The 27842-nt window shown below is 45.2% G+C and overlaps 1 protein-coding gene across 6 annotated transcripts in view; it reads right to left on the reverse strand.

The window, feature by feature from the left end:
* Positions 1-5461: 5461 nt before the first annotated feature.
* atf7a (activating transcription factor 7a) overlaps positions 5462-27842 on the reverse strand; it is a 41417-nt gene continuing 19036 nt past the window's right edge. The window contains exons 3-12 of one of the 6 annotated variants that reach the window (XM_086128196.1): positions 21671-21764; positions 20528-20643; positions 19944-20108; positions 19726-19874; positions 13313-13406; positions 13114-13233; positions 9398-9547; positions 7846-8034; positions 7285-7390; positions 5462-6367 (exon numbers count right to left, since the gene is read on the reverse strand). In XM_086128196.1, the coding sequence (XP_085984322.1) occupies positions 6132-6367; positions 7285-7390; positions 7846-8034; positions 9398-9547; positions 13114-13233; positions 13313-13406; positions 19726-19874; positions 19944-20108; positions 20528-20643; positions 21671-21764 (1419 nt within the window). In that variant the 3' untranslated portion in view covers positions 5462-6131. Of the gene's footprint in view, positions 6368-7284; positions 7391-7845; positions 8035-9397; positions 9548-13113; positions 13234-13312; positions 13407-19725; positions 20109-20527; positions 20644-21670; positions 21765-27842 lie in introns of all 6 variants that reach the window. The other 5 variants (XM_086128179.1, XM_086128171.1, XM_086128164.1 and 2 more) reach the window with 5 other exon arrangements.

Here is a 27842-nt window from a genome sequence, read left to right on the forward strand (position 1 = left end):
TGGGAGGGTGTGTACTTCTGGTCAAGGGAATCTTTTGACGTATTTATCCAGCTTTCTCTTTGGCTTTGGACAATCGCAGTCACATGTTATGACCCAATGTTTAATTTCTTTAAAAAAAAAACATTAGAACATTGCTTTCAAGAGAAGTGAAAACCAATGTATTTAAGGTACATTGGTTTGAAGATTTTCTTAAAAATTACTCCTCGTGATAGATAAGATCCCCATTCAACAACTTTTTTCATTCATGAATATTATATTTGGAATGATGGTAACATTCTACATCATAGAAGGAGCATGTCTCTAATTTCTTTGCGTAGGTTGATCTTTCCCAGACAGGACGAGCGTCTTCTGCCAATGAGTAGCTCAGGGTGAGAGCAGTTGTGAGCGTGGATGCCATGGCTCCCCATTTCAAGTTTCTCAATTTGTTCCACTGCAGGTCTCAAACTTTGGATATCAAATGTCAAATTCAAGTACTGTGAGCTCAACATCCCCAAAATGTATAAAACATGTTTTATTTCTCACTTTGTTGAAATTCTTAGGATATGATCCGCATCTGACTTTGAGAACTAGTTAACAAGAGAGAGCAAAACAGTATTGTTTGGCGAACAAGCGCTAACTGAAAGCAACCGTGCTGCGATGTTCATCACACCGCCTTTCATGTATGGAAACTGCAGCGAAAGCTATTTGTGTTCAGAATATTCCACTTCGACATGCATGAAAAAGTAAATATATTCATATGATACACATCTATTTACAGTACAAGGACACGTTATCCAATCATCTAACCATGGGAGTGTTACAAAATACCGTGTACGCAACTGTAACATTATTGCAACATGTATTGGACAAATCGTTCCATTCACTATTTTTAACTGCAGCTCAAATTGTTAATGTGCGGAAGGCTGCCGTAATTGCTGGTAATAAGTTAGGGGAAAAGACCAAATTCATGATCAAGTGTTCCGTGGCGAGTTGTACAGTGCTGGGGGGAGGGGGGGGGGGGGGCCCCCAGAAATGAAGATGTGAATAACTCAAATTCAAAAAAATTTCAAAAGTAGTCAAATGTAAAAGGAGTTATTCCCTCCCCCGTTGTTCTTTTACAGTACAGACAAAAAAGGAAAATAAATGATACTTGCTATTTGAAATATTTTTGAAATAAAATAAGAACAGCATGAAAGGCAGAGTGAACCAAAGCAACCACATCCTGGCAAGTTTTAGTGCATAAGGACATGCTCGTACAATTCTCAGGGTTTTTTTTTTTTTTGCATATATGTTACCATGCTAGGTGGAAAAGGGATTTAAAAAACATGACACAAGTATCTGCATTATGTACTCGCGTCAGCTCTTTACCAGATGACAGTCTTGTTTCCGTCATAGAAAAGTGGGTGGTTTGTAATGATCATTTTTAATCTTTGGATTCTTGTTCAGTACATTTTCTTTTCTCCATAAAAGAATGTTGACATGGTAATACGAGGAGCCACACATGATTTTAAGGCCAACTGGTAGGACACTAGAAATGCAATTCTATTTGTGGTCATATTTTATATGGCTTAGTATTGTTTTATTATCTTTTTGGGTAGGGAGCATACGGGATGCTTCCCCATTTGTCTCAGCAGCAAGAAATGTGCAACTGTCCTGAGTTACATGCAGTGCAACTTAAGTCGAGTCCCACACATGGATTGAAATGGAAGCATGACAAAGATGGAATCACACTCCCTTCAGGAGGGAGTATAATAAATAGACTGCTCAAAAAATAAATCAAAGAAACACTCTGAAAGCCCATCAGAGCTCTTGGTGAAAAAAAAAAGCATGCGGTCCATCTCTGCTGTCATAGACTGGCTAATCTGTAAGGAATAAAAGCATGCCGCATCCTCCTTTGACGCAATTAAAATCTATCAACCTACATCTGCCTCAATTCATAGAAACCTGGAAAATCAAAGTGGATAAAAACAATGCTGCAGGTTAGTTCATTCATCCATCCATCCATTTTCTGAACCGCTTTATCCTCACAAGGGTTGCGGGGGTGCTGGCGCCTACCCCAGCTGTCTTTGGGCAGTCGGCGGGGGACACCCTGAACTGGTTGCCAGCCAATCGCAGGGCACACAGAAACAAACAACCATTCACACTCACACCTTTGAGTCAATTTCGAGTGTTCAACCAGCCTGCCATGGATGTTTTTGGAATGTGGGAGGAAACCGGAGAACCCGGAGAAAACCCACGCAGGCACGGGGAGACTCCACACAGGGAGGCTGGAGCCGGGGATCGAACCCACGACCTATGCACTGTGAGGTTGACGCGCTAACCACTTAAGCACCGAACCGAGTTAGTTGAGGTTACTTAAATTTCATTACAGCAACTCCAAATAGTACTCGCTAGTTTGTATAACCCCCATGTGCTCGTATGCATGCTCGTCATGAGATGGCGGATGTTGTCCTTGGGTATCTCCTCCCAGATCCGGATCAAGGCAACACTTGAGAGCTCCTGGACGGTCGGAGGTACAACTTGGTGGCGTCGGATGGACCGCAACATGATCACGCCCCAGAGGTTTTCTGTTGGATTGGTGCCACTCATCGTACCAATTCCTTCACTCTCCAGGTACTGCCTGTATACCCTGGGAGGCCTGACATTGCCCGGTATCAGGAGCAACCCAGGACCCATTGCACCAGCACAAGGTCTGAAAATGGCTCCAAGGATTTCATTCATCCCGATACCTAATGGCAGTTGAGGTGTCGAGCCTGTAAGAGGTCTGTGCGTCCGTTCATGGCTACACACCCCCAGACCATCACTGACCCACCACCAAACCAATCATCCTAAATGATGTTATTACCTAGCATAGCATAACGTTCTACACGGCCTCTCCAGACCCTGTCTGTCACACATACTCAGGGTGAATCCGCTCTGATCTGTAAAAAGCACAGAGCGCCAATGGCATACTTGGCAATGCTGGTGATCGCTGGCAAATGCCAGTCAAGCTCCACGGTGCCGGGCAGTGAGCACAGGACCCACGAGTAGAGGACGTCATGCTCTCAGGCCACCCTCGTGAGGTCTGCTTCTGATTGTTTGGTCAGAGGCATTCACACATGCAGTAGCCTGCTGGAGCTGGAGATCATTTTGAAGGCTTCTGGCAGTGCTCATCCTGTTCCTCATTGCACAAAGGAGATCCTGGTCCTACTGGTGGGTTAAGCACCTTCTCTGGCCCTGTCCAGCTCTCCTAGACTAACTGCCAGTCTCTTGGAATCTCCTCCATGCTCTTGAGACCGTGCTGGGTGAGAAAGCAAGCCTTAGACCCAAAATTCCTCCAGGACAGCACTTGAATGTGCCCTCTTGCCCTGTCTGTGCAACTTCTGTAGGGTCCAGGTACCGCCTCAAGCTACCGGTAGTGACACTGATACGCACCAAATGCAAAGCTAGTAGAAAAACTGTCAGAAAAGAGGAAGAGGGAAGAACTTGTCAGTGCCCTCCACCTGTCAAACAATTCCCGTTTTGATGGTCGTCTCATTGTTACCCCTCTAGCACATCTGTTGTTGATTTCATTGACACCAAAGCAGCTGCAACTAATTAACAAGTCCCTGTTTTGTAACTCACCAGATCAATATCCCAGACGTTTAAAAGACGTGATGATACTCATACTAAAAAGTGCTGCTTTAAATTTTTTGAGCAGTGTGTGCGTGCGTGTGTGTGTAAATGTGTATATATATATAATAGGCCAAAGGAAGAAAATAAATCCAACTATTATACATGATTAGGCATAAGCAACGCACTATGTTGGGAAAACCATCAACAGTTGATAATATTTCTCATAAAGGGGTATAACATGAGGTACGATTTTTAAATTGACATTGGTGTGTGAGAGGCACTTTCCAGGATATTTATGAGTATTTTACATATGGGCCATGGGGCATGGCTTAAAAGTAGAGGCACTCTTTTGAGGTGAAAACGTTTCAAAAAGGCGAGATTTACACCCTGTATCAAAACACAATGATGATTTTTTGGCATCATCAGGATGAAAAATGGCGTAAAATCAGATATGCTCATGTCATAATAAGGCCTTTTTCAGAGGAAAAACACGAGATCATAAATCTGCTATCTGCTAACATGACCGGCCCGGAACATTGAGTGACTCCACAACAAATTATGTTGCGTACGCATTGATCCGATTAGCAGAGAAAATTTTAGATTAAATAAATCAGTGGTGTCCAAACTACAGCCAGGGGCGATTTTAGTCCAACCATTTTCAACGGCCCACGGAATATACTAAAAATAACGGTGCGGGTGGCATGATTTGGCGAGTGTTAGAAGTATAGCTGTCGAAAAATTGGGGGGAGTGATGGAGAGTATAATCACTACTGTTAATAAAGCTTTTCTAGATATGCAAATATACAAATAAATTACAGGCTCAAATTGTACTCGATTTTTTGTAAAGAATAAACGAAACAAATGTTTTCCTCCTTTTTCTGCTTGGGGTCAAGATTCAATTTGTGACTACATAAAAATTAATGATGCTCAAGTATGGGCGGCTAAGGACTGATCACTTTTGCTTTGGTCGTGAATGAGGAGATGCGATTTAGCTCCTGCACAGTGGAGGTGCCAATCTATTCTCCTGAGACGCAAGGCCACGGGCCACCCCAAAACTTTAAGAACCCCCCCCCCCCCCCCTCATATTTTCCTTATCACCTTCAGCTGAAAGACCCGACAAAGCAGTTTTTCAAAACATGATTTGAACAATGTATCATCGCTTGATTGATTTTTTGGATGTTTAAGAAGTTAAAAAATATGAATTTAACTCTTTCATTCCACAAGACGTACTTGTACGTCTTTTTAAAATTAGGCCCCGCCTACCAAGGACGTACTTGTACGTACGTCTAAGTCTTTTTTGTGCGTCATAGAGAGGAGGAGGGTCTGATGCAATCTATGAATGAGAATAAGCCGTTTGCATTGTAAATCATGTAAAAAGCGACCAGTAGGTGGCAGTGGTGCCTCACATGCTTGAAATGCATGCTTTTACAAAAAGCTTTTTTCTCCGTTGTTTTGCCCAAGAATCGCCATTTTCATGAAACTGAGCCATTTTGTAATGCCGATCGCTGAAGAATGGAACAAGATTGAATTTTTTTTTTCTGCTGAAAGAAGAGAGTCCAAACTTTATTTTGGTAGGCTCTATGTTTATATAGCATTAGAACCAAATATTCTGTGGGCCTTGCAAGATCAGTCAAAATCCAGTAAAACGCTGGGATTGAGGGGGTTGCTCCAGTGAAAATGGCTGGGATTGAATGAGTTAAGATGGCCCCTTTCTTCTATTTTTCTGTATGCGACCTTTGAGGGGGAAAAAAAAGTTTGGACACCTCTGATGTAAATACTTTAGAGTTGTACTATAGAGCATAAGGAATAGATGTCATATTTTATAGGAGGTTAGCTGCATTCAAACTAATAAAGAGGAAGGGTAGTTTCAGGCCAAATAAACACGACCTTACGTTTTACCGTTTATACTGTTGCTTACTTCCATGTTGACACCTGTGCGGCTATTCACGTGCATTTTAGAACCTGCAGCTTGTTTCTTGTGTTCGGTAAATGAAACCGCAGTGATATCAGATACGGGTGAACCTAAAAATACATCCCAAAAAATCTGATATAGTCCAGTGAGATGCTAAGGCAGCAATCTCGATCTCCCCTTAGTGCTCCTTTCTCATCCGACGGACTCAAATGCACCACACCGGGCACACAAGGTCCAAATCAAAGTCCTTTGTTCACAAAAAAGTTGGGTAATACCAGCTCTGCCAAAGGGAGGGTCCAATCCAGCCGCAGGCCAATCACGTGGACACTCAGACGTGCTGTGTAAATCCCGCTGAACAAGCCTGAGTGTTGTCTGCAATCTTAGGTATGAGTGGTACATGTGAACCATTGAGTGGGGAGGTAAAGACACAACAAAGAGCAAAAAGGGGGAGTCCAGCCCCTGTCATCTATGGCAAAGTGAACAGGAAGCTCTCTCAAAAGTCTCAGTCCATTTCCAGAAGGCTGCTACTGAGCTCCAGGCCACAGCGCGATGGCTCGACAGAAGAGGGGCTTGAAGAGGCCGGGAAGAGGCCGCTCTTCTTCCTCGAGTGACAACGTGAGGGGAGTCCGCGTGGCGACAGTGCTCATCATCTGGCGGCGGACTGCGAATGTGCGGCCATGATGATGTGAGATGCTCCGCTCTCGACACTTTGCTGCTGACCCAAACCGGCCAGCACAGACATGGCCATGGCTTCGGCCGCCGCCCTCGAGCTCAGGCCGTTGTGGCTGGCCGAGGGGCTGGGCGCCAACGAGCTGTGCTGGATCACTGGCGCGGGGGAACCCGTTGGCTCCGAGGTATCTTTCATGTTCTCGTCCACAGCTACTGTGAATAAAAGGCGCAACATTGAAATTGGCACACGGCACACGGCACACTACCGCCTCCTATGATCAAGTCAATACGGCATTTTATTTATGCCGACTTGGAACAGCTTGTATCGAGCAGGTATGTCTTGTGTCCCTTTGGGGACACCGTACTTCCCCTTAGAGTGACATTCGGAACTTATGTATAATTTTCTGCACGATAAAGTGCTTCGGACTATAAAGTGCTCCTTCAATGAATGGCCTGCTGCTATTTAATTCTGTTTTCATATATAGGGCGTAGTGCATTATAAAGCGCAGCGAATAGAAGCTACAATAGTGGCTGCGATGAAGCTATGCATCCACTAGATGGCACCACGCTAGAGGAAATGCAATACAATACAATAAAGCTTTATATAGAGCAGTGGTTCGTAACCAGGGTTCAATCAAACCCTGGGGCGGGTTCGACACAGCCTCTGCTATGGAGACGAAGACGCACTGACTCAACAAGTCAATTAGTTATGATACGCCCACTTGGCCATCACTGGCTGGTTCATTTTGTGCACAATTAAAAAACGTATACTTTATACTTGTACTAATTGTATTTACTTTTTTCAGTTTTTAATAAATGCAGTTTTATATGTCTTGAATTTGTAATAAATCATTTTTTAATATTCAGTAATGAAGGGTTCGGTGAATGTGCATATGGACTGGTTGGGTTTGGTATCAGTGGTACCACTGATATAGAACTGCTGTAACAACGAGAACTGATCACAACCACGGACATGAAACATAAATGTCGGCAACGCTGTCTTCTAAAAACTGAATCTGCTTGCCACATCTGCACTAAAAATAATATGAATGATAGTTTCTTGCCAAACGTTCTCACAGCAAAGGGTCTTTTTTTGTTTGTATGTTTTTTTTTTTTTTTGTTCGGCTCACCCAGGTAGGTGGATTTCTTCTGCAGGGTGGTGACAGGACAGTCCTTGTGTGCCAGCAGCAGCTGCTTCAAATGTGCCACCTCGTTTCGCAACAGAGACACCTCGTTCTGGTCAAGTCCAACAAACAATTCAGCAAACCGTTAAGAAAAAATGGACTTTGCTTGGAGCAATATGCTTCACATTCATCACAGCTCATATCACTGAGCAACATTTTCTACAGTGGCTTTTCTGGTTTCGAGTCTGGTCTGATTCTAATCAGAATCATTCAAACTGCGGACATGAAAAGCAAAATCACCAGCAACCGGCAATTGAAATCTAAAAATCCCGTAAAATCTATCGGAAGTCAGAATTGAGTCTTTGCCGCACACCTGGCAATTGTAGCGCATGTTGCCTGACGAGCGACGAGAGAACTGTAACCCCATATCGGGTTTTTCAGCCCCCACCGCATTAGACTGTACTCGGGACGGATGAACCAAATGAATTGCAAACGTCAAAGCATCCAGTGAACAAATGCTTTTCAGACATCATTTTGTTATCTGACAACCTCTGGGAATAGACGTACCGACAGTGAGATGTTCATGCTGCTGAGCTCCTCTGCCTTTTTTTCCAAAGAGTTGACCCACAGTTTACGTTTCTGCCTGCAGCGCGATGCCGCCGCCCGATTCCTCTCCAGGAAGCGCTGCCTTCGCTCGTCTGGGTCGTCGTCTGCCGTCCGTCGCCGACGCCCACCTGTGGGCTGTGCTGGTGATACCTGCAGATGGGTGGGGAGGTGGGGGACAGGCAGACACAGGGTGTGGCGGCGAGAAGAGTGAAAAGCTTGAGTCACCTCGGTTGTTTGGGTACATCACAGTCGTTGGAAAAAAAAGAAGAAAAAGACAGCCCTAAGCCTCATTCCAACAGAGGGACGGCAGAGAAGAACATCCAGCGGAAGTTCGCGTAAAATAAGCATTCACAGTTTAAGTCTCTTTCTTCGGCATGTTTCAGCATCAAGAGAGTTGGAGCTGATGAGAAGTCATCAAAGGGACAGCAGAAAACTTTTTTTCAGCACTATAACCTGCTGTATTTTGGTAGCTTTCCACCTCCTGTTCTTTGCAAGGAGGGTGAAGTGTCTTACTCAAGGACACAACAACACATGATTCAGACTGAACAGCGGTAACTGGATGACCCGCTCTACCTCCTGAGCCATGGAATGAGCCATTGTGAATAGCAGAGTTCAGCTCTTTCCACATATTCTCAATTGGATTCTGGTCTAAGACCTGGGTATGTTTAGTTTTGAATGCTTCTATTGGAAATTTTTCTTCATGGCCCTGTAGGTGGCTCCATGCATCTCCCAATCAATTTTAATGATCTTCAATGTCCCTGCTGAATAAAAGCTACAGACCACCAAGATTGATAGTGGGGATGGTGTGTTCAGAGTGATGTACAGTGTTACTTTTACACCAAACATAACGTTCTGGATTTCGTCCAAAAAGTCTCATTTTGTCAAGTCTCAATTTTGGTCTCATCTGACTACAGCACCTTCTACACTTGGTGTCTCGCGCAGGTGGCTTGTTGCAAACTTCAAACGGGAATTTCGATGGTTTTCTTTGTGAAATAACTTTCTTCTTGCCACTCAAATAAAGGCCAAATTTGTGCAGTGTGCGACTAACATTTGTCCTGTGGACAGATTGGCCCACCTCAGCTTAACCGGAGTAATAATGGGCATCTCGGCTGCTTTAAACTTTTGCACACCTTTATTCCGGATATACCTGGTGTGTTGCTTGGTCATCACGATGCGGCTTGCTCCGCAATGTTCTTTGAACACACTTCTGAGACCCTCACAAAGCACGTGTATTTCCAAAGTATCCCGAGACTAGATTACAGACAGGGGAACACCAGCATCATTAGTCACTTCGTTCAACATTGGATCATTTAGAATCATCACGAAACCTCTGGAGTCAGTTGTTTACACTGAGACAAAAGCGGGATGAAGAATTTCACATGCCCTACTTTTCAGTTATTTGTTGAAAAAGGGCGGGTGGGGCCAATAATTTCACAAGGCACTGTACAAGACATGCAAGTGTACATGTTTGTTATCAAGAACATCCTTACGAGGAACAGAGGACACTGCGTACCTGGGGCTGTGCAGGTGACGGAGCATCTGGCTGCTGCACGAGAAGCTGGCTCTGTTCCGCTCTCTGAGGTACCATAGGACTGTTGCCCATGGCCATCATGCCTATGCTGTGTCCTGATGGGCTCTGTTGGGACAGCGCTGCCTTCAGACGCTATGGAAAAATGCATCAATCAGTGGAGAGACCTTGATAGCAAATGGGGCAGCGAAGATAAATGACGCTTGGTAAGTCGGGCCCCTATTGCCGCTGCAAGAGTTGCAAGAAAGAATGCTTGCCCCAGCCCCTACCTCCAACAGCAGCGGGAACACTCTTTCATTCATTCATTCATTCATTTTCCGTCTTCGGGCAGTAGGCGGGTTGCCTGAACCGGTTGCCAGCCAATCGCAGGGCAACTTTGGGCCACAATTTTTTTTTTTCACATCTGTTTTTAAGTCCGGACCATTGTTTTTCAAACGTCCCATACTGTCCTCCCCGTTGAACCCACGCATTCCCCGCAACAGTGATTTATTGCCACTCGCTGCATTTTCTTTTGGTTGTTGTGATGCTGCCCAGGCCACTATACAATATGCCTTCCTCGCCGCCACCTCAGTTTCAGTGTTTGAGAAATGGTGTTTCTTCTTTTCATTTCTTTTGTCATCCTGATTCCCACTTCACATAGAATTGACCACCATGGCTCAGTGGGAGTTGTGCGGATGCTGAGATACGGGAATGATTGTCGGATGCAATTTTGTTAGTAGACTGCCCTGGATACCCCACAGGTGTGCGTATGTACTGGACTGTCCTGGCTCCATTCCTGTTTACGCTCTCTACACCTCAGACTTAAGCTACGTCACTCCAACCTGCCACCTTCAGAAGTTCTCTGATGAGTCCGCGATCGTCTGCCTCATTACAGATGGAGATGATTGGGAGTACAGGGGATTGACGGAGGACTTCGTGGAATGGTGCCTGCAGAACCACCTCCAGATCAACCCCAGGAAAACGAAGGAGTTGGTTGTGGATTTCTACAGGAAACTGTCTTCACCTGCACCGATGAACATCCAGGGTATGGACATAGAGAGGGTGACCTCCTACAAGTACCTGGGTGTTCTTCTCAACAATAAACTAGACTGGTCTACCAACACGGACGCTCTGATCTACTCTGAAAACTGAGGTCTTTTGGAGTTCAGGGATCACACCTTAAGACCTTCTATGACTCTGTGGTGGCCTCAGCCATTCCTTATGGCATCATCTGCTGGTTAGGCAGCATCTCAGCCCGGGACAGAGAGAGACTGGAGCGACTGGTCAGGAGGGCCAGCTCTATCCTGGGCTGCTCCCTGGACACTCTGGAGGAGGTGGGCAACAGGAGGATGCTAGACAAGCTAAAAGCTATGATGGTCAGACCCTCCCACGCCCTCCAGGGCACCGTGACAACAGCACTGGGCAGCTCCTTCAGCCAGAAACTGATACACCCGCGCTGCAAGAAGGAGAGATACCACCCTTCGTTACTGACAACTGCTGTCAGGCTATTGAATAGACAGACCTGAAAACCTGGACTCACCCACACTCACCCATTTTTAATATGCTTATGTCTATATTTTATATTTATTTATAAACTTTTTGTTCTTATATAATATATACATATACATCAGAGGCGATTGCTCTAAGACTGCAAGGGAAGCTCAGCTTCCCCTAAAATGTCAAAAAATAAGTGATCAAATATATGTGTGTACGTACAATTGTGTGGACATGTCATTGACTAAATATGCGCTGCAACGCGCTCAACTTTTGTTCCGAATCAGCTTCTTATTACTGGTTACGACGCGACTCTCTTCTCATTCATTCCCACAGCTTCACTGCACTTTAAACTGTGTGGACACTGAGCGTCTACAGCGCGGATGCTGGGTGTCTCGAGAGTTCAGTGTAGGTTGTCCCAATGCATTGAAACGAGACGAGTCATTGGATAAATGCTAGTTTTGTCCCGCCCATTGGACGCTCAGCGTCTCTGGGAGTCTATGGACAGTGGGCGTTTATGGGCTAGCCCAGAAGCTCAGGTTTTCTGCAGGATGATTGGATGATCTGTCTGAGGCTGAATCTCTTTTTGATTGACAGCGATATGAGCCACTCACTGATCTTTTGGTGTAGGCATCCGTGGGAGCATTTTTCAATTCTCATTCTGTTCTGAGTTGAGCTGGAGACTTCTTCTAATCATTTTAGCGACACTGTCTTTGTTAAAAACGACAAGCGACAGATTAATCTTTTATTTCTGGTGTGTTTTATTGTCGTTGCTTGTGTTCGCAGACTGACTTATATCACCCCAGTTAAGACCCTGGAAAAGAGGCCTTGTTGGTATGACAGGGCCACAGATCATTTTCTTGAAAAGGAACGGAGAGTAGAATTCGCGTATAAATAAACGGACACATTTTATGATGTAGCCCGAAATTGAGGCTTCCCCTCCTTGACAGACCAGCATCCTATTATATACATATATACACATATGTGTGTGTGCACACATATGTGTATATATGTATATAATATATTGGCTGGGGGTGCGACTTATACGCAGGAGCGATTTCTGGGTGAAATGATTAACACATTATTATATCATTTCACATGTTATTTTCACATGAAACCGCAAGAGGCCGCTCTAGACCTGTGTTGATAAAACCACGATGAGTCTGACGTAAGCGACGTAGAAGAGGAAGCGCTGCATCTTCTACCTCCGGAGTTGGTGGAGTTGCTCTAAAGTGACACAGAGGGTGAAGATTCCATTGGATTTAGTGATTTGGAGCGACATTGATGGTTTGGTGAACTTGTTAGCATGTTCTTTATGCTAGAGTTATTTGAATAACTCTTAATATGTTATTTGAACATACCAGGCACGTTCTCAGTTTGTCGTTTATGCGTCATGTAACGTGAGCATATTGTACACTTATTCAGCGTGTTGTTTTCTCTTTTTTTTTAAAATTGCCTTTCAAGATGACATGTCTGTTCTTGGGGTTGGATTTTATCACAGACATTTCCCCCCCAAATGCGACTTATACTCCAGTGCGACTTGTGTATGTTTTTTTTCTTTATTATGCATTTTATGGCTGGTGCGACTTACACTCAGGAGTGACTTATCGTCTGGAAAATACGGTAGTTATGTATTATGAGGAAATGGAGCCCTGCACTCGGCTAATTGCTGATGTGTTGTCGACTGCTCTATGATCCACAAAGTTGTCAACAGTTTGGCTCCATTTTACATTCATTTGTATTTGTATTCACAAACGACTCCCTAGTCTCCTCCCGACTTACCTTCTTTTGACCCTTAAGAGAAGAGGTGGATATCATGTTGGTTTTTTTTCTGTGGCGTGTTTCAAGTTCTTGCATGAATGAAAATTTTTCGGTGTGTGTGTGTGTGCAGATTTTATCGTCAAAATAAAATCAGTTACGATGCTTTAGGTGCATGTCTGTAATCCTTCTTTTTTGTTGACATTTTTTTACCAATATGGTGCCAACACTGATAGCCGAGATCACTTTGGTTAGTACAAACATTGTTTTAAATTTCCCTTCCATTGCTTCCCGATTGCGCATATTAATTTAATGAATTTGTGTCTCAAGGGTTAAGTGCAATAATAAAAAGTCATATGACTAAGAAACTGAGTCAAAGGGAAGGCAGTGGCTGGCTGCAGGGTGAAGATGCAGACAAAAACAGGGGAGAGATAAAAACATTAAAAATAGAGAGCTAATCAAGCGCTTACCATCTTGGCTTCGGAGTGAATACTGTAGCCAGAAGGAGAGTTTGAACCGCTGCTGCTGCTTCCCAGAGGAGGCCCAGGGATCCCGGGAATGTTTGGTACCATGCACATGGGTCGGGCCAGCTTGGGAGCAGATAAAATGCACCATATGCTGCAGTGACTGACATTTTTCATCCCCTCAAATTTTTTTTGCAGGTCTTACATTGATGACAGAGGGCATCTGAACAGGCCCTGGGAGGACAGGCACAGCCTGGCCCGAGGGAAGCATCATCATGGGGTAGTGGCTTGTTGGTGAACTAGACAGAAATTAGAGGAGTTTGCATAGGTGACAAAGATCCAAATGTTCCGCAACATATCAACTTTACATATTAACTCCCCGCCCCTTTATTGGTGTGTGTGTATGTGTGTGTAAAAATATTTTATATATGTATGTTTAAATGTGTTTTATATAATAATATAATATTCTCGTCTCACCCCTCGGGTGGCGTTCGTCCCTCATTCAGCTCGGGTCCTCAACCAAAGGCCAGGAAGCTTGAGGGTTCTGCGCAGTATCCTTGCTGTTCCCAGCACTGCACATTTCTGGACTGAGATGTCCGATGTTGTTCCCGGGATCTGTTGCAACCACTCATCTAGTTTGGGGGTCACTGCCCCGAGTGCTCCGACCACCACAGGCACGACTGTCACCTTTACCTTCCAGGCTCTCTCCAGCTCCTCTCTGAGCCCTTGGTATTTCTCGAGTTTCTCGTGTTCCTTCTTTCTGATGTTACCGTCACTTGGGACCGCTACATCCACTACAACGGCTTTCCTCTGCCCTTTATCTATGATCACGATATCTGGTTGGTTCGCCATTACCATCTTGTCAGTCTGGATCTGGAAGTCCCACAGGATCTTCGCTCTGTCATTCTCCACCACCTTCGGAGGTGTTTCCCATTTTGACCTTGGGGTTTCCAGTCCATACTCCGCACAGATGTTTCGGTAGACTATGCCAGCCACCTGGTTATGGCGTTCCATGTAGGCTTTCCCTGCCAGCATCTTACACCCTGCAGTTATGTGTTGGATCGTCTCAGGTGCCTCTTTGCACAACCTACACCTTGGGTCTTGTCTGGTGTGGTATATCTGGGCCTCAATGGCTCTGGTGCTCAGGGCCTGCTCCTGAGCAGCCAGGATGAGTGCCTCTATGCTGTCCTTCAGGCCAGCCCTCTCTAGCCACTGATAGGACTTCTTGAGATCAGCCACTTCAGTTATGGTCCGGTGGTACATCCCGTGTAGGGGCTTGTCCTCCCATGATGGTCCCTCTTCCAGCGCCTCATCCTCTGTTCCGCATTGTCTGAGACATTCTCTGAGTACGTCATCCGTTGGAGCCTTCTCCTTGATGTATTCATGGAGCTTGGATGTTTCATCCTGGACAGTGGCTCTCACACTCACTAGTCCCCGGCCTCCTTCCTTTCGGCTTGCGTACAGTCTCAGGGTGCTGGATTTGGGATGGAACCCATGGTTAGGAGCTTTCGGGTCTTAACGTCCGTGGTCTGAATCTCTTCCTTTGGCCACCTTATTATTCCTGCAGGGTATCTGATCACTGGCAGGGCATAGCTGTTTCTTGCCTGGGTCTTATTCTTGCCATTGAGCTGGCTTCTTAGGACTTGCCTCACTCGCTGGAGGTATTTGGCCGTAGCCGCTTTCCTTGTTGCCAGTTCGAGGTTGCCATTGGCTTGTGGTATACCGAGGTACTTGTAGCTGTCCTCAATGTCTGCTATTGTTCCTTCAGGGAGTGAGACCCCTTCAGTGCGGACTACCTTTCCTCTCTTAGTCACCATCCGACTACATTTCTCAAGCCCGAATGACATGCCGATGTCGCTGCTGTAGATCCTGGTTGTGTGGATCAGGGAATCTATGTCCCTTTCGCTCTTAGCATACAGCTTTATGTCATCCATGTAGAGGAGGTGACTGGTCGTAGCTCCATTTCTGAGGCGGTATACATAGCCTGTCTTGGTGATTACTTGGCTTAGGGGGTTCAGTCCTATGCAGAACAGCAGTGGGGAGAGTGCATCACCTTGGTATATGCCACATTTGATGGACACTTGGGTAAGTGGCTTGTCATTGGCTTCAAGTGTGGTTTTCCACATCCTCATCGAGTTCGCAACGAAGGCTCTTAGGGTCCCTGTTCACCTTATACAACTCCAAGCATTCAGTGAACCATGTATGTGGCATTGAGTCATATGCTTTCTTGTAATCAATCCAGGCTGTGCACAGGTTGGTATGTCGGGACCTGCAGTCTTGTGCGACTGTTCTGTCAACCAGGAGCTGATGTTTGGCTCCACTGGTATCTCTACCAATGCCCTTCTGTGCTTCGCTCATGTATTGATCCATGTGTCCACTTATCTTAGCCGCACTGATGCCTGACATGAGCTTCCATGTTGTGGAGAGACAGGATATTGGCCGATAGTTGGATGGGACTGCACCCTTTGAGGGATCCTTCATGATCAGGATCGTTCGCCCTTCGGTTAGCCATCCTGGGTGAGTCCCATCCCTCAGCAGCTGGTTCATTTGTGCTGCTAGGCGCTCATGGAGTGCTGTGAGTTTCTTTAGCCAGTAGGTGTGGACCATGTCCGGGCCTGGTGCTGTCCAGTTCTTCATATCTGAGACTCTTTCCTGTATGTCTGCCACTGTTATGGTAACTGGGTTCTGTTCAGGGAGGTGTCTGTGCTCCTCTCTCAGGGTCACCAGCCATTGTGCACTGCTGTTATGTGCAACCTCCTTCTCCCATATGCCTTTCCAGTACCTTTCAGTTTCCAGTCTTGGTGGGTCAGCTCTGTTGTTAGGACCCTGCCACTGAGCGTACACTTTCGCAGGTTGTGTTGCGAACAGCCTGTTTATTTGTCTGGCCTCATTCTCTTTCGTGTACCGCTTTAGGCGGCTGGACAAGGCTTGGAGCCTTTGTTTGGCAGTTTCGAGTGCTTCAGGGATGGTTATCTGGATGTACCTCTCGGGTATCGGCCTTTTCATCACACCTCTCTGGGCCTTCGTCAATTGACTCACATCTTTCCGAGCCACCTTGATCTTAGCCTCCAACTGTCTTTTCCATGGTGGGTAACGTATCTCATGGCTTCCATGGTTGCTCTTATAGCCAAGCATCTCTAGGATCACTGATGCTGAAGCGTATATCAGCTCATTGGTTTCTGTGATTGTTACGGTAGGGATCGCCCTCAGTGCTGCATTCACACTTTCCATGAGACTTTCAGGTGGTACTTCACATAGCCGTTGTAATCGGTTTCTAGGTTGCCCAGCTTTCATTCTCGCCATGATTTTAGCTTTCTGGTCAGTTGCTGCCTCGCTCAACATTTCATTCATAGGGGCTGGCCTCCCAATCTCATCATCTGCATTCATTGGGGCTTGCCTCCCAATCTCTGGCATGACCTCCTCCTCTGATCTGGCAGCCTGGGGCCCTTCACCATAGAACCTGCGTTGTACCTCATCAATCTCAAATTGTGACAGCAGTTGCCGTTTGTGGATGTTGAAACACTGAGCTACTAGTTGTTTTGTGGTCAACCGTGACTGTGGGTTTCGAAGTAACCATTTAGCCCACATTCTCTGCATGTAACCCCTTTGACTAGGGTTACTTGAGTAGTAGCATTCCAACAGCCATGTTATCGCATCTCGCCCATCTCCGCGTTGTTCCAGGAGCCCATTTTTCATCAAGGTGCTCTGGTTCCCCAGCACCTGACGCAGACCTTGTTTGGCCAGGCGACGTCTGAGCCGGCAAGTCATTCGTTTTATTGTCTCTCATCATTGTATGAGGTAGGCATTAGCGTGAAGGATCTTGCCCAAGGACCCACACTGGATGGTGTTATATGCTCATTTTTTTTCTTTTTGCCCCAAGCGGGATTCGAACCACCGTCTCCCGATGCCTTACCAACTGAGCTATCCAGCATATATCAGCATATATACTGTATATAGCGGTCCAGTGGTTAGCGCATCGACCTCACAGTGCAGAGCTACCGGGTTCGATTTGCATGTTCTCCCCGTGCCTCTGTGGGTTTTCTCTGGGTACTCCGGTTTCCTCCCACATTCCAAAACATGCATGGCAGGCTGATTGAAGACTCTAAATTGTCCCTTGGTGTGAGTGTGGGTGTGGGTGTGGATGGTGATGATGTTCGTCTCTGTGTGCCCTGCGACTGGCTGGCAACCGATTCAGGGTGTCCCCCGCCTACTGCCCGAAGACAGCCGGGATAGGCTGCAGCACCCACCGCGACCCTCGTGAGGATTAAGTGGTTCGGAAAATGAATGAATGAATGAATGAGTGTGTGTGTGTGTGTGTGTGTGTGCGCGCGCGCACACGCAAAGAATTGGAAGCATTGATTTTGATATGTATTTCAGTCCAGTTACTAGTTACCTTTTAAAAAAAAGTAGTAACATAATTCAAGTACCACCTTATTAAAGTCATGTAATATGGATACTTTTAATTAACTTTTGGATTATCTCAATACCAAATATTCTAAGGAAGATAAAACAAAAATAAATACAGCCCCAATATATTTTTGTATACAGTGGAGCTCACTCTTTGCAGGTCATAAAGACCGTCCCGGCGAAAATCCATAGATTATTCGACAAATACCGTAATTTTGGGCTCTAGAGCACACCTGATTATAAGATGCACCCACTACATTTTAAAAGGAAAAAAACATTTCGTACACACACAAGCCACACCTGTCTATCAACCGCAGGTACCCATTTTTTGCAAAGAAAGACGGTACACAGCAAGAGGTTTCAACGTTTAATCACATACCTTCACTTTTCTTTACAAATAGTAACGCGGTAGCATGACAGCAGTAAAACAGCACTCACACAGCTGGTTTAAAAAAAAAGAACTGAATTAAATGTGAATATGTACAAGTCTAACACTTGTGAATTTATTTCTGTTCCACAAAAAGACAATGTTGAATTTGTTTGGCTCTACATTAACATGTCTCATATGTGTCCCCGAAAAAAATAAAAAAGGTGGTGTTGAATGGGAATTCAAATTCTGTCCTGGTTTTCTTTTTAGATTTATTATTTCCATCCATCCATTTTCCGAACCGCTTAATCCTCACTAGGGTCGCGGGGGGTGCTGGAGCCTATCCCAGCCGTCTTCGGGCAGTAGGCGGGTTGCCTGAACCGGTTGCCAGCCAATCGCAGTGCACACAGAGACGAACAACCATGCGCGCTCACACTCACAGCTAGGGACAATTTAGTGTGTTCAATCAGCCTGCCATGCATGTTTTTGGAACGTGGGAGGAAACCGGAGGACCCGGAGAAAGCCCACGCAGGCCCGGGGAGAACATGCAAACTCCACACAGTTAGGCCGGAGCTGGAATTGAACCCGGTACCTCTGCAGTGTGAAGTCGACGTGCTAACCTCTGGACTACCGGGCCGCCAGATTTATTATTTTTGAATTAATATTGTTATTAGTTCATTTAGTATTTTGAAATACTCTCTTCTGAAGACTACCATCATATGGCATTTGGGGAGGTGATGGGTTGGTGTGCGGTTTGGTCTGATCTCTTTAAAAACATCCTTGCTGAAGCGGTTGGTTTGTGAACCGTCACAACTGCCACGAGTAAGGGGGAAGAAGATCCTCTTATCAACTCTGAAAAAATGAAGAATTAGCTTAAAGTATGGCCGTAACGGAATGGATGGGTCATCGTGGACAACCACAAGTCCTGAGTCAAAACCCAGCAACTTTTTTCTTTGGGGTTTGCTCAAGGAGCACGTCATCTCTAGCAAATCAACAACTTTGGAGGAACTTGAAGGGCCAACAAGAAATCAAAGTATGTCTTCCATTCCACAAGCGTTCCTTGTGAAATGAGTGGATGCGGTTCTAAGGCGGCTTGAAAAGTTGATGGCGAATGCATATTGGATTTTAAATAAAACACGATGCTATACACTTCTAATCTTCATTTCTTGTCTGAACGAGAGTTCACGAAAAAATGGCAAGTACAGACCCGAACTCTTGCAAGGCATGCATTTTTATTTTATTTTTATTTTCTCTTTGATATTTAGGCTAATTGGGACCTGATGAGTGTAAAAACAAAGAATTATCTTTTTACTTGATGTAACGTTCTCGTAAGTGGACGCCAGGCCCTTATAGTCCAAAATTTAACATTATAGTCTTGAAAACCAAAGACCAGGTCCCAGGAGGGGAAAACAGGGATTTACTTTTCAACGACCTTGTGTGTGACAAGCAAGTACATGTAAAGTCCTTCTATTTTACTTTCATGCATTTGGTGAGGCATAATTTTGTCTTCTTTTTGCTGTGGATTTTCTAGCAACTCCATGTTCAATGTAGCCAAATAAATTCCTTTATTGCGAATCAATTTGAGTGTCATGATTTACGTTTTGAATGAAGCAGCTAATGTACCAGAAACCTTTCCCAGGTCATCTAGGTCGTTTGTAAATATCTATGGGCTGTATTTGAGCAAGACTCGCCGCTGCCGCTGAGGTCGGTGGGTCGGGAAAGTCCCAACTATCCGCTGAAATAATCCAGTTATGTGGTCCTGCTTAAAATGTTTTGCTTTTCATTGAATGCTTTTTCTTCAGGGCAGACAGTAGTGGAGGTCAAGAAGTGCACAAGAGACTCACCCCAAAGTGCGATTCGAAGGCGGTGCCTGTGTGATAACGGAGGTGGGCGATGGCATGGTGGGCTGAAGGGCGTCAAAGCCCAAGTGCAACGGAAGGGAACCTGGACGCACAATGGTAGGTGTCGGGGCCGAGCTCCTGGGTGGCATGTCCTGAAACAAGATCATCGGAATGTCATTTGCATGCGTTCTTTGTTTGCAATCGCACAGCTTGTGTCTTACCTTCACCTTGTCCGAGGGCTCCGTTCGGATCTCTGGTGTTGGAGAGATGGAGTCTGGACTGTCTGGTGGCGAGGAGTCAACCTCAACTGGTGTCTCCTCCTTCACCTTTACATCCGATGGCGTCTGTAGGCTCATGTCCAATGCCACTGAAGAGGGAGCAGGGGTCTGAGAAGGCAGAGAAGGAGAGAAACATTGTGAATACCGCTCGTCGCATGAGCCAACCCACCACTGTTTGTGAACTGAATTTTGTTGACCTAAACTGAACATTTCCAACAAAGACAGTGGCAACCCACATTCATTGTGTTTTCAAAGTCAAGTCCACAGCCGAGATACTCAAAGTACAACGGTGGGTAATTATGACTCGATGGAAAAAAAAAAAAACACCATTTGAAATACCGAAACTCCTCTTTCACTTGTGTCAATCTAATCTGCAGACACTACATTTGGGGGGCAAACAGAGCTCACATGAAAAAAAAAATTCAAGTATTACTGCCCAATTGACAGTTATACTTGGAATTTTTTCTCATGTGTTTTCATACGGCTGTGTGAACATATACAAACATATGAAACAATCTCCATCTTACGGAGTTCTTCGCTCGCTTGTTGTCATCGTCATCTTGTTCGAAGGAGTTGGCCAGATCATTGAACAAACCGACTTCCTCACAGTTCTTTAGGAAGCGAGTGGGAGTGGGCGTCTGATCTGGAACAAAAATGACAAATACCCAAAGCGCCACTGAGCGGCTTTTTATTCATTTGTATAAAGTACTCGAAAAAGTGGCCGTCCCTCCAAAACAAACTACGCTATTTGGACCCCTTTCCCCTGGATGGAAGGTATGCACGGAAGCTAGTGCCCCCACCATCACCCCCTCCTTCTCGGCCATGGACTGATAAGCCAGGACTGTCTTCATGAGCAGACCTTGACGAAGCAGCTGTTTCCTGTTCACGCATACACAACCAGACAATCACACGCGCATACACATCCTTATCCTCACCGTCTTCATCGTTCCTATTCTTTTCCCCCGCGACGTGGAATGATCTGCAGAGCGCTCGGTGGACCGTGCAGCTGGTCGGACGGGCCGCGTCGCGGTCGCCCCTCCCCCCTCCCCCTTCCCATTCATCCTCCCCCTCATTACATGTTATGTCTTGTGACTTGTTGTAACTGTCATATGCGTATTTATGTGCTAGGGTCTTTTATTTATCCTGGACTTAAATTATCCTCAGAAGAGGATAGTTCGAGCGTGTTTTTTTTTCCCTCTCCCTACCTTGTGGTTTCCTTTCTGAACTCTGACTGTAAATTTCCCCGTTGCGGGACAAATAAAGGATATCTTAATCTTAATTGAATATGCCGATGAATCGCATAATTGGGAAAAGGGCTGCACAATATTTTGAAAAAAAAAACCTCATTACCGCAATAACGACCAATGGAATATGCTTTACGCAGACAAGCAGTAAGTTTCATATGAATATGATATGCTGTTATCTGAATTTGACCAGTCCAATGCAACCTTCAATGGGAATTGTCATCCAAAAAGTGAACAGTACATAGGGGTATTGCAATTTATGAACTAACAGTACAGCTTGAATGAAGAAAAACAGTTTTTTTTCATGCATTACAAAACATTTCTTGAGGAACATGTTAAATATCGCCATAATATCAATCCCGCTCTATTTGACACCCATATTGCACAGCACATGTTTTTCCAATGCCGTGCAGCCCCAATCGGTACCTGCGATAATGACAGAGTCCGTCCTGGGTGCAAACTTTAGTGTCATCTCATGCTTGTGTTTGTGGACAGCCAAGTGGTCCTCATTGGTAAATCTCTGGTGAAGTGAAAGAGGAGAGAGGAAAGGGGAAAAAGGATAAAGTGAACATACTGTAGGCTCAGGGCTCTCATATTGTCACTTGGAAATGTTGCCCAACACGTGCTCTGAGTCTGTGTGCCACAATCCATTGTTTTGCTCGTCGACCAGTCACTGACAGTAGTTGTGATTAGTCGACTAATCATATCATATGTAACTCGCAGAATATCAAACCAGCAAGCAGCTACACTTGTATAGCACTTACAGCTTATAGCTTGAATTCTGTAAGGCATGTGCAAATTACAAATATAGACAATCACAACACAGTCAACTTTTATTGAACTATGCAGCACCTACCGACATTCCTGACATGTTAATAAAGGAGGGTGTGATTCAAATTGAAGGCGATGCAGTGGCGTTTACATTTTTAGCTGTAAATGTTGACTGCATTGAACATTGAACAGTTGCAATATGAATACTATCAGCGTATTTCTAAATTCAAAAAGAAGTAGTGGGAATCATATTTTACTCTTCTCAGACATCAAGCTTTTATTTTTATTTTTTTTATGTAGAAGAAATCAGATGAGTCAAATGCTGAGAAGGCAGAGTGCTGAACAAAACAAAAATGTTTTGGTTTTTATTTAACCTTGTTTATGCAGAAAGTTCAGCTTTTGAGCTACAATATCATAATGAGGTATTCACCCGAGATAGACATTCTGAAAGATTAGGATGAAGGTATTTTTTTGTAGAACTTTAACATAGTGTATAGCAGTGTTTTTCAATCTTTTTCAAGCCAAGGCACATTTCTTTCATTGAAAAATTCCACGGCACACCACTACCTGAAAATGTGAAAAAAAGCTTATTTTAATAATTATGTGTTATTATCAGCGTTTTCAATTTTTAACATTGAAAATTAACGCAATATTATAACACATTGAATAGGAATCAAATCAGAATCAATCCAATATTTGGTGCATTCGTTTTAATGGCAAGTAAAATATAGTCAATTCGAACTTTAACTTGCTCGGGGTCGGATTTTTTTCTGTGACAGCCGTTTTTTTTCTGCCGGTCGTTTGCGCTCTCCCACAATATTGTACCAATCCCTTTTCCCATCTCGAGTCTTTGTATAATTCCAACATCATTCAAATGACTTTTCTGCTGAATGTGTCGCTTGAGGTTGTCCCGCTTCCAGTTAGTCCGTATTTTTCCATCGGAAAATTTGCTTACAGCTTAAGCTTTGCTGCATGTTTTGCAGAGCAGACCTTTCTCACTCGAAAAAGAAAATATCTCACCCAGTTTCACTGCTTGTTCTTCTATTTGCACATCCTCCGACAACCACTCCAACTTAAAACAACCGCAGTTCATTCTTATTTTGGTTTGGGGAGTCGACATATCACGTTCACTGCCCGGTCGTTTCGCCATGATAAAGATTAGCATTAGCGTCACTTATCGCCGCCGCACTGTTATAGATCAGTTTCATGTGATGTATGCATACACAGTATTAAGTTTGGCTGCGCGCGCATCTTGGAGGCAGAAAACACACGCTTGTGAATCGTAATACTCCCGTGCCGTGGTTTGTCAGAATGGAAAGAGCACACACAGAGATCTAGTCTTTTATACAATTCCTGCTGGTAAACACCCCTTTCAGAAAAACAGGCAAAAGTTATTCGCTACAAGCTTGACCACGTGAGAATGCAACACGCCCAGTGCGGCAACGCAAGCGATCTCGGAGAAGACGGCGGGTGCCCCGGGGAGAGTTCTCTTTTCTCGGTGAAGGGCACGGCGCCCTGGAATGGGTTCGCCCCGAGAGAGGGACCCGGTGAGCCCCCGTCGGCCCTTGAAAATCCCGGGGAGAAGGTGTAAATCTCGCGCCTGACCGTACGCATATCCGCAGCAGGTCTCCAAGGTGAAGAGCCTCTGGCATGTTAGAACAAGGTGGGTAAGGGAAGTCGGCAAGTCAGATCCGTAACTCCAGGACAAGAATTGGCTCTAAGGGCTGGGTTGGTCGGGCTGGGGGATCAGCCGCCCCGCCGCCCGCCCCTCGCCGCCGCCGGAGCCGGGATGCGGGCGCGGAGCCGCCCTGGCGGGGGTCAGGCAGGCAGAGTTGGACGGGGACGGTGCGGCCGGGCAGGCGGTGCAGCGGGGCGTGAGCACCGCCGTCCCGGCCGCTTTGCCTGCTCCCCACCTGGCGTCCGCGAAGGCGGGTCGGTGCGAGGATGTCGGGTTACGGCGGGCAGCGGTGGCGACTCTGGACGCGCGCTGGCCCCTGTCCGCGGATCTATTCAACTGCGGCGCTTGGTGGGTCCCCCTGCTGTCGCGGTCGTCGCGCGTTCCCCCCCTGTTGGGGGAAGGGCCGGGGGTGGTGGCACGGGGTGCGTCTCTATGTCTGGTCGCCTCGGCCGGCACCTAGCAGCTGCTTTAGAACTGGTGTGGACCAGGGGAATCCGACTGTTTAATTAAAACAAAGGCCCGCGGGGGGTGATGACGCGATGGGATTTTTGCCCACTGCTCTGAATGTCAAAGTGAAAAAATTCAACGTGAGAGGCAATTAAGAATGCTCGTCTGTGCAAACAACAGTGACGTCATTAAGATGCGCGCGCATCTTGGAGGCAATGTTTGCAAACACTGAAATTCATCTATTGTTATGGAGCAGAGAACACGCGCAAGTACTGTCAATGCCGTGATTGGCTGCATCGCGTCATTGCATCGTATCGTGTGATTCGCTGGACACCTGTCACTCACTGAATTACACAGCAAATTGATACAGAAAAAAAGTTCTATATCTAATTAATTTGCAGTGCGTTCACTGCGCTGGATAGGTTTTCTTGTGCGCTGAGAGTGTGCAGCCAGTGCGCAGTTGCGCAGCTTAGAGGGAACATTGGTGCCGCTGCATCTCCAGTAAATGTAAATCTAGATGAAAGATACCTTTCATTGTATTGCCTCGCGTCGGAAACTTCGCTTGTCTCGAAGCATAAGGCAATTTCCTAGCTGCTGCTCCATGTACAAAACGTTGTATACAGCGGTGATTGTTTTAAAGTGATCTATAAATACAGTTGAGTTGAGTGTAGGAAACGGGGATATAGAGTGAGAGAGCGAGTGTGCTGTCCATTTTTCGGCATCAGCTATGGCCATACAGCAGCTGTGTTTTGGTTGTTAATGAAGGTGAGTTCACTAATGCCTCTGTAATCCATCGTCGAAGCTACAGTATGTTACCGTAACCAAACATGACATCGCTCTTATAATGTTAAATCAAACACGCGCTGACTTCCAGATACGACTGTCCCAATGTCAGAATCGGGCATTAGTCACGGCTTGATTCCTTTTTAGATGCTCTAGCATCACAGCCGCCTTGCTGCAATGAATTGCAGGTTTCCAGGGCATTCAATATTTTGGGTGAAACACCTCTTAATTTTCAGACTCCGTTGCTAACATCGGTTTGCCATGACACATCACGGGTGTACTGTGCATGTGTGTCACAAACTGGCAAACGGCAGCAGGAACAGCAGAAGATGAGGCAATTTTGAAAACTGAAAAACTGACAAAATAATGATGACCTTGACTATTACATTAGCTGTTGACAGAGTTGTTACGAGTTGACTAATCTTGGCATTCCTACTGTTGTGTGATTGTCTGTGGCATAAAATCCTCCCAACCCCCCATCCTTGCCACAGACCATGAGTTCAAATATCTTTGCTCATGCCATATCGACCAATGCAGAATCTGATTATACATACACATGTGCGCTTCGTTTTAGTGCCACATTGGCATTCAATTAGTATTCAAGGAAGATTATGAAAGTATATATAATTATACTTTAGTCTATTTGTTGTCCGGTCACTTGTGAGTCACATGATCCCCTGTGGCTATTCTGTCTCGACTTGCGTTTCCAATCATGTTGGACACACAAGTAAACATACACAAAGACTGTGCGCACTGGAAGTCTTATACAGACTGAAAACAGACTACAATTTAGACGCGCGCACACACACACACACGCGCACACGCACACGCACACGCACGCACGCACACACATTCTAAGCAGAAAAGACTGTGTCCACGATGGTATCAAAAGAGTTTCAGTGTCGTGACTGCTGAAGATCATGGCCAGTATTACTTCTGTTCAGCCAAGTTTATCTTTTTAAATTATTTTATTTTGGTGGGATGCTTCTTTTTTTCCCCAGTTGTGCTTTTTTGTGGACAAAAGACTTGATTGGCTCTTCTGTGAGTGGTGTCATGCATTTAAGTTGATCTGTTTGTGATGTTTGACATAGAGAGCACTGAGTGAAGATTTCAACTATTACATTACCTGTTTGCGCTAACTGCTAGCTAGCTAGCTGCCTACCAAAAACCACCGTTTTCCCACGTGTGCTCAAACGGTAGAGAATATTGTATGTGTGTTGTTGTTTGTTATTTATTTATTTATTTATTGTTTTGAACTTAAGTGAGAATTTTCGTTTTATAGAAAGGGTCCAGCCTGTGATGTTACCTGTTCACAAAATGCTGACAATGAACTAGTTTGGGCCCCTGTGAAAGCGAACATTTTTTAAAATACAAATCTTTACTTTTATTATGACCTCCAAGCATTAGAACACGTTAATGAGAGAGACTACGTGTTTTCTTATGTAATGGAACACCATCATAAACCAAAGAAATCTGTTTAACGACTCCTCCTCAAACATTATCAAGCGGTAGATTGATACTGATGAATAGTGACAGTGAACTTCTGCTTAAAGTTGCACGATATAAAATATTATTTGAAACATTGCCTGTATATACCATTGGTGACAGTTTGGATTCTGAAATTCCATCCATCCATTAACTTCCAAATTCCACTGATCCTAGTGAGAGGTTTTGTTTTGAAAGATGAGCAAATTATATCTTGTGTGCAACTTTGAGGACTGATACTTGAGAAAGTCAGGCCTCAGGAAGACAGAAGCATCCAAGATGCCACACTTGTTCTGTGGAGATGTATCAGCCAGCAGTGTAAGAGGAACAATCTTGGCTATGGCACCAGGCTTGCTGCTGCTGGCTGAGACCTATTTTAAGGGTGCCGCGTTGCAGTTGTGAAGGCTGCCGTGAGAGAGTGAAGTGGAAACACAGACAAGTGTCAGGGAGGGCTTATTTTTAGCCCTGCTGGGCAACATCACCAATAGAACTCCATGTCTCATCTGTTTGCAGTCTTGCTGAGGTAACTACCACAGAGTGATCACCGCGCTAGAGATACTGGCTGACAGGATTACCATGGCTCACAGTGAAAATACTGAGCATCATATAATAGGGGGCAGTTGTTGTTGTTGACGATGCTGTTGTTAGCTTTGTGAAAGGAAAACCATGAGAAGAGCCAGGAGTCAAACAGCCTCTGTCACTAACAGCAGTGATTCACACTTTCCAGGTCGCTGTTACTTTTAAAACTGCAGTGGGACACAAAACATCATACACATGCTGAACAAATCATTGGACACACCTAGATATCTCATGAGATGTTTAAAAACAGGAGCTGAAAAAGGGAATGGAATGGGGTGGGGGCAGTAGTTGTGGCGGCTAGAAAAATCAACTTTACATTGCCTTTAAATTGCAATATACAAGATAAAAATAACACAGTGCACTGCTAGAAATTGACCTCTCAGGAATAATGAATACGCCTTCAAATGCACACTTTTAAGTAATGATCCTACATAAGGCGTTAGCATCATTGCTACTTGCAAATGTGCGTGATCAAAAGCTGACACAATTGATTGCTGCTTTTGTCCCGTGGCTGCCAGCTAGTTATGACAGGCTAAACTGCTCATTTTTGCATTGGTAGACATGCCGTCCACATGATCACTTGGGTGCTACTTGTTCAAGTGATTCAACAGATTTCTTGTATTGCCTTGCTTCTGATGACATACCTTGCACAACGGCCTCTTCCATATGGCTCTGGAGATGCCGCCACAAAAGTGATTGCCAAAACAGTTTCAGACACCGAGTCTACAGCCGCGCACATTTCCGCCACGTCCAATCGAGTAGATATGCTCAGAGCTCGCAGCGGGACACGTAGTATCACAATTCTCAATCATATAATCACCCAGCCCCAAGTAATCGACGAGGTTGGAGGTCAAA

This window comes from Hippocampus guttulatus, chromosome 1 (genome assembly GCF_054856545.1).
Source record: "Hippocampus guttulatus isolate MCC_2025c chromosome 1, RoL_Hgut_1.0, whole genome shotgun sequence".
In the NCBI taxonomy this organism is placed as follows: Eukaryota; Metazoa; Chordata; class Actinopteri; order Syngnathiformes; family Syngnathidae; genus Hippocampus; species Hippocampus guttulatus.